Source organism: Leuciscus leuciscus (assembly GCF_965113295.1).
Source record: "Leuciscus leuciscus genome assembly, chromosome: 9".
In the NCBI taxonomy this organism is placed as follows: Eukaryota; Metazoa; Chordata; class Actinopteri; order Cypriniformes; family Leuciscidae; genus Leuciscus; species Leuciscus leuciscus.
The window spans coordinates 28,213,023-28,222,724 of record NC_138733.1 but is presented as its reverse complement, the minus strand read 5'-3'; the positions used below and the strand labels follow the sequence as shown (position 1 = coordinate 28,222,724).

Here is a 9,702-nt window from a genome sequence, read left to right as displayed (position 1 = left end):
AGAGGCTTCTCACACGCACACGTGCCATGAACCTACAAAAGTCAAACTGAGTTCATGAACGCAACATTTAAGATACGCCGACACAAAATGCACATTTATGCATGTATGCCAGTCTTTGTGTGTAGACAGAAATATCCTGTAGTAAACTTTAGTTAATGATGATCAGCTAAATTAAACCAAAGTTTAAACGTACACTGTAAAAAAAAGTTGCTGCTTTACATTTTTAAGTACAATCAACTGGGATGTTTAAGTTATTTCAACTTAAATTGTATTAAATTGACTTGAAAAATTTGTTGAATATTGTATAACAAAAAAGTAGAAAATTGTTGTTATAACTTATTGATCTATATAAAATATTTTTTTTTACAGTGCATCAGTATGTAATGTTGATAGAGAATAATATGAAACAATCATATTCTTTTTAGATTATAATTTTTTTCTCAAGTGTTTTCATAAAAACATTCCGTCTCTTCTACATTGACACATAATGTGCATAACGTTTTTATGAAAATCTCCTTTATATTTAGTCGTTCTTTATATATAGTCAATGTCATGTCATATTCATTAATTGTTAGTCAAATTTAGTTGATGAAAAAGTGCAAAATTAAACCAGATATTCAAACTTTTTGGTAACACTTTATTTTACAGTGTCATTGTTACACGTTACATGTGAATCCTGTAGTAATAACTATAAATCATGCATAATTACAAGCAACTAACCATAAACCACACCCTAATCCTGTAGTTCATTATTATTACTCAGTACTTAATTGTATTAAGGACCTCTTAAAATAGTGTAACAAACTTTTAAATATCAAGATGTAACAAAATCCTGACTTCACTAATTATCAATGGATTATATGAAAATCCTATTCTTTCTTTTTTGTTGTTAGTGCATTGTTAAGATCTTCTAGTGTTATTTTTTTTTCATATTTTCGTCAACAGATATGTTTTCATTATGGTCATGATGCACATTTTCAGTCTCATCTTTGGTAGCAAACATTTTTGTTGGTAACATAATTGACGAAATGAACGTTTGTGTACATTTGTGCACCCAGTAATTATCTTTCAAAACTCCCCAAACTACTTGCACTCTCATGCGACGCCTGGATCACTGTGAAAGCTATCATGTTCAAGAGAGCATAGGGATCCTGAGAGCTCGGGCCAGACATGACGGTCTTCCTCTTTTAAAAGAGCATCGTCATGGAGACGCTTCCGACACCACACAACGATAAATGGCAGAGCCGCAAGAGATATTGGGTTGCACGCACACACGCAACAGCAAATGCATGCAATTAAAGAGATGTTCTTCATTTCACATCCACCTGGATGTAAGAGTCTCGGCGAGAAGCTTGCCAATCGAAGGACTTACAGATAAGCGATCAAAAACACAAGATACGATCTCGCGCACACACACATCTTCATGTCTGATTATAGTTAAATGGGGTTGTGTTGAGTCTGGTCGCTATACACACAGATCTGGACTCACCCTAAGGATTTTGGGTAACGGAACACTGCAGATCCACATCTCAATAAGTGTAGAAACAGGTTTCCTCTCTCTCGTTCTCTCATTTCATCCTGTTTCTTTCTTTCAATCTCTCGCTTTTCTCATGCCATAATGCATTCCTTTTCTGTATCACGCCTATTAGAGACAAAAAATATATATAATTAGATCTTAATGGAACAGTTCACAGATAATGAAAATATTGTCATCTTTTACTCACCGTCATGTTATTCCAAAAAAGCATTCCAATACTTTTTTACTTCTGCGAAACACAAAAGGAAAGATTTTGAATGTGTTGTTTGCTCTTTTAATTGCAATTGGAGACAGGAGCTTTCAAAAAGCACTATCAAATTATCATTAAAATAATGTGTGCGGTATTTTAAGTCTAAAGATGATATAGCTTTGTGGTGTTGACATACCAAAATTGAAGTTGTTACTACCTGATAATCTTCACCTCCAGTGAGCTGTTACACCCTGAAACCAGATCATTGAGTCAGTGAGTTTGAAAATCAGTTTAGTTTGTTTGGTGAATGAATCATTCAGGTTTTGCAAACTGGATCAAGTGATTCATTGAAAAGCTAAGATTTTAAAGAATGATTCATTGGGAATGCTATTAGATGGAGATCAAATGGACACCATTTGCCTAAAGTCAACATGAAATGGAAAATACTCTATTTTCTATTGTAAAAGGATTCATTTGCCGTAATTTTCAATCAAAGTGTCCGGAACTTCAAGGGAAAATGACAGACTTCTCTCTGGTGATGTATGCTGGATTTCTGCAATCATTTAGTACCCTAAAAACCTCAGCCCAGTCAACTGCAAGCTCATATTCAGATCCGCCTCAGTCCAATAAAAGATTTGTCGCTACTTCCCTTACATTGCAACGTTAAGTCTCCTGCTTCTCAGATTTTTCTTCTGAGAAAAGACCCCAGTAATCTCACAAGTATCAAAGTATACTTTGATAGATTTCAGTGTCAGCTCAAGCTTTTTTCATCAAATTATTCCAAGCCCACATAATCTTAGCTATGCAATCCACTTTCATTTTATCTCTGTACTCTTATTGTATGTCGTCAAATGACAATTGTTGTATATTGTCTAATAAACACTTTTGACATCTCCTGAGGAATTGTTGGAGAAACATGCTTTACTGATTGAGTCTCATGAGCTATGAAAGAGAAATACAATTGTTCTATGATACAGGCACAGACATTCTGATTCTATCTGTACACACACACACACACATGCACGTCTCCTGGCTTTCCCTCTTTGGTGTCCTGATTTTCCAAAACATCTTAGTGAGGGAGAGAGTGAGAATGAGAGAGAGACAGAGAGGGATTGTCGTAGGGTCTCTGTGGAAATTTTGGTGTGGTAGACAGGCCTGCCCGGTCTGCTCTTTATTTAACAGTGGGAGTAAAGAGAGATGAGCTCTGTGTGTGCAGATAAATATAGTGTGAGAACAGGCAGTCTGCTGGGGAACTCTTCACAACCTAACGCCACCTAACTTTCTCAGACAGAGAGAGATCTGAGCACTTTTCCCCGGTTAAGACTCAATGAGTGAACTACAAGATGCAGGTCATGAACGACCATCAACACACACACTCATGTGGCCAGATACAGTAAAGTTTATACACAAGAGATTGGATTACGCCAGAGAGAGATAAACCACCTACACAAACTGAACTCCAACACAACACACACTTTCAAACCTGTGGAAACACAGCAGGTTGTCAGTTACAAGCTGACCTTCAAGGCACTTTTGGCCATCGTATGTGCGTGTAAGCCAAGAAAGAAGGACAAAAAGAGAGAAGTGACACGTACACGCACATTCAAATGTGTCCAGCTGCTCCCTTGGGTTGCTATTAGTTTGTAATCGTAATGAGGATGAGAGAGTTGGGGAGAGCAGCTTCAGGGCGAGCCACAGTGGAAAACCTGCAGAAATGATGTCAGAGCAATCGCGACCACCGATTGGAGTGGAGATTCCCGACGAGAGCCTATAAAACCGGGAAAGACAACAGCAGGAACCAGCAAAGGCAGAGAACGTGAGAAATTCCAGGAACTGCACGGTGTCCATCTGTCCGTCCCCGTGTGACTGAAACCAAATCTGATTAAGGGTAAGGAGCCTTGGAGAAAGACCAACCTTTATGTTCCTACAGGGCTGTGTGTGTTTGGGTGGAAAGGTGAGCAGACAGGTGTTGAAGATGTATTTAAAGACATTTGTTAGGGGTTGTTGTAGAATAACTCTGGTTAGTTGGTAGAGAATCTGCTGTTTGATAAGCAACTGTGAATTTGTTTGAGCTCCAGGGTTACAGATGAACCTGTATCGGAAACCTCCTGTTGATTTTGCATTGCTGGAATAGTGACACAGAGGTGTGAAATCATGTCTGATATCAGAGAACGGTTGAGAGTGTCTTTGAGAGAGCAAGTGTGTGTGCATGCAGGGTGTCCAGTGAAGAGTGTGTGGGCAATGGGAGATGGCTGGAGTTGTTTATTTTTGGGGACGGAAAATGCTAAAGTTAGCCCATGTTGCTGGACAATGCATTTCCCCAGTCGTGGGGCAGGAGAGGGGCCGCACCTGGTCCGGTGCTCAGTGCACCAGCCCTGAAAAACTGAAGACGGGACACTCTAGGTCAAATAATAAGTGAAAATGCATTAATGGTGCATTTCGGAAAGATACTATACAATCCTGTCAAAGAGTTTTGAATCATTTCTAGGAGAAATACTGTGGCAGGTATTCATATTTGGTGAGAATTTTTTTTATATTTCTTTAAAAATGACAACTGACAATTAATAAAAGGGCAAAATAAAATCATGGATGATTTAAGGTCAGAATTTCACAAATATAACATTTAGTTTTGTTTATATTTTTGTCTATCTATCTATCTATCTATCTATCTATCTATCTATCTATCATCTATCTATCGGTAACCTATTATTAGTTGTGGTAGAAGTTTTTTATCAGTCATTGAAATTTGCATTTATTTAATTTATATATATTTTAAAGTACTTTAAAAATCAATTATGTTTAAAAGAAAATTACACAAATTTCACAAAGATGAATGCCATTTTTAATGGTACTGGTGCATTGCAATTCAACACAACTGCCAGCAGACAGCAGTCAAAATGTAGGATTTAGTGCATTATCATAATCTGAATAAGGTGGTTTTAGAAAAAAAAAAAAAAAAAACATGAAAGAGCTAAGATAATGGTGTTCACTGTAATTTTATTAGCACTATAAAACATTTGCTCAAGTGATGCGAAACAACAATAACAGTCCCTCAGTCCCGCCATGAGGACGTTTTTTTTTTTTTTTTTTTTTAGTTTGGTTAAGAGTGTGTTTTGGGGACACACAGGTAGGGGTGCAGGTCAGAGTGTGTGTTTGGGCTGAGTTCATGTGTTTGTGTAGAGGGTGTGTGTTAGAAGCATTCTCACACTCTCGCGGCTGCCGGACCGCCCAGTCAGAGTGTATTTTCACAGATGGAGTCTGGATGAATGTAAACATCGCCCTGTATCACAGTAATTCAACACGGTGCTGAAGCTGGAGTGTGTGTGTGAACTCTCAATTGACAATGCACTGACACAAGAGACATAAAAACTTGAATCACTGCAATTATGTTGCTAGATAGATAGATAGATAGATAGATAGATAGATAGATAGATAGATAGATAGATAGATAGATAGATAGATAGATAGATAGATAGATAGATAGATAGATAGATAGATAGATAGATAGATAGATAGATAGATAGATAGATAGATAATATTTATGATGCACTTTATATATATATACACACCACTGTTCAAAAGTTTGGAGTCAGTCAGTTTTTTTTTTAAATAAACTACTACTTTTAATCAGCAAATATGTATTAAATTGATCATAAGTAATAGTAAACACATTTATAAGGTTACAAAATATTTATATTTCAAATAAATGCAATTTATTTTTGAACTTTTGAACTTTCTATTAATCAAAGAAACCTGAAAATAAATGTATTTTGGTTTCCACATAAATATTAGGCAGCTGCAATGTTTTCAACACTGATAATAATAATGAATGTTTCTTGAGCATCAAATCATCATATTAGAATGATTTCTGAAGGATCATGTGACACAAGACTGGAGTAATGAGGCTGAAAATACAGCTTTGCATCACAGGAATAAATTACATTTGAAAATATTTTAAAATAGAAAAATATATTTTAAATTGTAATACTATTTCATCAGTGCTTTACTGTATTTTTGATCAAATAAATGCAAAAAAAATTTCAGCAACATTAAAAAATCTGACCGACCCCATACATTTTAATGGTACATTACAAAACTTGTAATGTACATGTACATGATTGTCAGAAATCACATTGTTCATATTGTATTGTAGATGCTGGGCTGTGGATGTGTGCTGCTCTCTGGTCTGCTGACACTGACCTTGTTCCACTGCAGTGTGGAAAGTCTTCACATACCCCAAGAAAGACCAGAGGTAAGTCCAGGTCTCACTGATATACAAATATATATATAAAGAGAGAGAGAGAATAAGGTTAGATTACATTTTGTGTTTTGTAAGGGAACTTCACTCTGCCTGTCTTCAGACAACACAAACAAATGTCATGTATGTATTGAGATTAACTGGTACAAGTGACAGATGATAAGCTGTCATCGGTCTCAGTGCTCTATAAATACAGTGGGGTTTCCCCTAGAGAGCCACCACAGGAGGTTACCATTGCCGTCCCCTTATGAACATGAGCTACCTGTCTGCCCGTCTGAGAACTGACCCACTTGGTCACCCATTCTCATTCTGCCTGTTTCTCAATATGACATAGAAGGAACCAGCTGTAGTATTGCATCTTAAAGGTTTTGAGTTGGTCTTTAAGGTGTACAAGCTGTATATATATTGTTTCTATTCCAAGATGGTTTAACAGCTCTAACCAGCTTGACAAAGGTCAAAACCATGTCCAGCTAGAAACCATGTAAAACCAGTTTACCACCTTAAAATTGTGTTAAATGAATTGTCCATCAAGGAAAATATTTGGTTTTTTTTGGGAAGACTTTTCCCAATTTTACTGACAAATTTGAAAACTGAATATTACCATGCATTTCCTCATTTCGATCTAGTATGTGGAATCATCTGTCGTGGAGGGCCGCAGTGTCCAGCAAGGCCAAACCGAGCAGAAGACCCCAGGAGCCGTGAACGCTAAACACCTCCTGCACGACCAACTGGTCCGACTGGAGAACGACGTCATCGAGACCAAGAGGAAGCGGAGTTTCCCCGGATCCAACACGCCTCTTGATCGCCTGTCAATCAGCAACATGGATCCCAAAAGCAACAAGCAAAGGTAGAGGACTGTATAGGAAACATAAAGGAATAAATAAAGGAAACACTTTTCTTTTAGGTCGGAAAAAAAGAAGTGAAAAGCATTTATAACAGGAATAAATAATAAAATATTATGAATAAAATATTTCACATTCATATTATTTTAAGAACAATTTAAACGTTTTGAATAGATTTTTAAATTGACACCTTAATTCTTTACTGGTGTTCTGTAACAATAGTTGTTTTTAATTGTCTCAATTACCTAAGTCATTAGCACTGTGAATTTTAAGTCTGGAAAACATACAAAACACACAAGATTTGCTGTGATCCCGAACAGATGATGAACCATAATTAGCTTTGATTGGCCGTGGCTCAAACACATACAGTTTTTATTGGCTGAAGTCAGTCATGCACAGCTTGATAGTTTTGTGTGTTTTTACAGTTCACTAAGAGCAATTAATGTTTTGTCTGTGGCCCACAGTTAAAGTTACTTCTATTTCTTGGGTGGAGTCACAGCAGTGTGAATTGAGGTTTTGTATGACATAATAAGTGTCTGATACTGACTTACGGGAACGGACAGTCCAACTGTGCTGATGACTGTAGCATCGGACTTCCAGTCAATGATCAAAACTGTTTTATCTCTGTGAATGATTTGATCTTCCTGCCGGACGGAACACGCAGTGTAACTCAGCATGGCCTGAGGCTCTGACAAGGCTCTATCTAAATGATCCTCAGCACTTGATCAGATCAGGACAGAAGCCAAGAACAGCAGTGAAAACACCACACCATGCATTATCAAATCTCAACACACGAATCCATCTCTCATGAGCCTGATAAACACGTGATGAAAGCTCACGAAACTCCACCATGTGACTTGTTCCATGGATCCTCAGTAAAGATATTCATCTCGAAAGCAAATGTTGGATTCTGTTACTAGACTTTTACATTTTCTAAAGAAAGTGTGAGATCACACAGTTTAGGGGTGTAACGGTACAAAAAATTCACGGTTCGGTGCGTACCTCAATTTTGGGGTCACAGTTCAATACGAGTTCAGTACATTTCATTGTCAAATAGGCCTAATTCTCAATTTAGCAAATTTAATGTAGTAGGCTAGGTCAGTCTGTACAGAACAGAACATTTTTTAAATGTACAATGTATACATTCTTTAAACCACAGACACAGAATATTGACATATGACTTTCTATTTTGTATGGAAGCCCATTTCCGTCACATAAGAAAAAAAATAATGCTTTGGTAAATCATAATTATGACAGTCACTAAGTCACTATGACTTAATAGGGAGAATGTGATTTCACTAAGGCCAACAAGTTCCTGGATCAACATCTTTGTTGATCCTGAAACAACATTCCAATCAGCCAATCAGATTTGAGGGACACATACAGTTTATGTCAAGTTTAGGCATTAGGTTTACAATCAGGGTTCATAGGTGCTTCTACATCAGTGTTATTCACCTGTCATTTCACTCTGATTTTATAGGGATAAATTATGGGTAGGGGTAGGGTTAGAATAGGGATAGGGATAAGGTTAGGACTATGTTTTCAGACAGGAATGTATGTTGATCCCTACTTGGCAAAATCACAGTGACCGACTTGCTAGCCTATGTTATAGCTATGACTTGGTATGTCATCATTTCGATTTTTATCTCTTAATTAGTGGCCCGGTTTCACAGACAGGGCTTAGATTAAGCCAGGATTAATCTAAATTCAATTAGGGCATTTAAGTAGCTTTTAAAAACGTGCCTTAAACATTACCGTGTGCATCTTGAGATAAAACAATGGCAATGGCATGTTGTAAGATATGTCGTGCAAGTTGCTTTCATTTAAAACAGCTCAAACATGTATTATAGTCTGGGACTAGACTTAAGCCTTGTCTGTGGAACCAGGGGAGTATGTCATAATTATGATTTACCACAGCATGTTTTTTTTTGTTTTTTTCTTATTTTGCGAAAATGGGTTTCTATAATTTTGAACATCCTTTCTACTTACTTAGCTTCATTTCTGAAGGTATGTGAAATATGTGAAATAAAACGGCAATCCACGATTGTGAGAGGGTGACTAGGCACTAGGCAGAAATCTGAAGGAAATGTCTGGTATCTTTTCGTTATGTCTGCAGGAAGGTTGAGTTGCCGCGGCGACGAGTCAGCGTTCCGATAGACCGGATCGGCGTGGGTCGTCTTCCCAGTCCCAACAGCCGAGGATAGACTCCTGCTTCGACCACTCCCCGACAAACAGGTAACGTTATCAATTAACGTTATATGCCATTGTCTCATTTAATCTCGTTAAATGTATTGTAGAATGAAAATATCATGTTTGTTCTTGTGTCCACAGAGGGGAATGTCGCAGTTAGATGAAATGCATGATAAGCACACCAGCCGACACAACTCACTAACCACTGAATGATCAGCACACTTTTAATAATCGCTTTTCCAGAGCTGTTCTTTCTCGTTGAGTACTGACGAACACTTTCAACGTCAGATCAAACGGTTTATTTCCTGTTCGGATCCATCATCATTTAAATTCAACATCTAAACTGTATTCCTTTCAGAAAATGAGTTCCGTTTATGATGTCAGAGGCATTAGCCAATCAGAGAGGAATCTGCTCATAGCTTCCATTGCACATCTCAATATTTACTCCCTCACGACGTCTCGCTTGCTGTTATGTAACGTTACTGTACACAACTATTGTCATTTTCTCAATTTGACTGAAGGCTGTTCAGCCTTGACAATAAAACAAATTCAATTCTACAACCGTCTCTCTTATTTCAACTATTTATGCGAGCTGAGCTACTAAGAAAATTGCAGTTATTGCATTAAGTCCACTGTGACGCTGATTAGTGAACATGTGCTAATGTTAAATATTATAATTGTTGAT

At 37.3% G+C, this 9,702-nt stretch overlaps 1 protein-coding gene across 1 annotated transcript; it reads left to right on the top strand.

Annotated features, from left to right (window-relative positions):
• Window positions 1-3,377: 3,377 nt before the first annotated feature.
• On the top strand, window positions 3,378-9,578 carry ostn (osteocrin). Its single transcript, XM_082179151.1, has 5 exons — window positions 3,378-3,615; window positions 5,881-5,979; window positions 6,612-6,832; window positions 8,944-9,062; window positions 9,159-9,578. Exons 2-4 carry the CDS (start codon window positions 5,881-5,883, stop codon window positions 9,029-9,031), a joined length of 408 nt encoding a protein of 135 aa, XP_082035277.1. The 5' UTR covers window positions 3,378-3,615; the 3' UTR covers window positions 9,032-9,062; window positions 9,159-9,578.
• The last annotated feature ends 124 nt before the right edge of the window (window positions 9,579-9,702 follow it).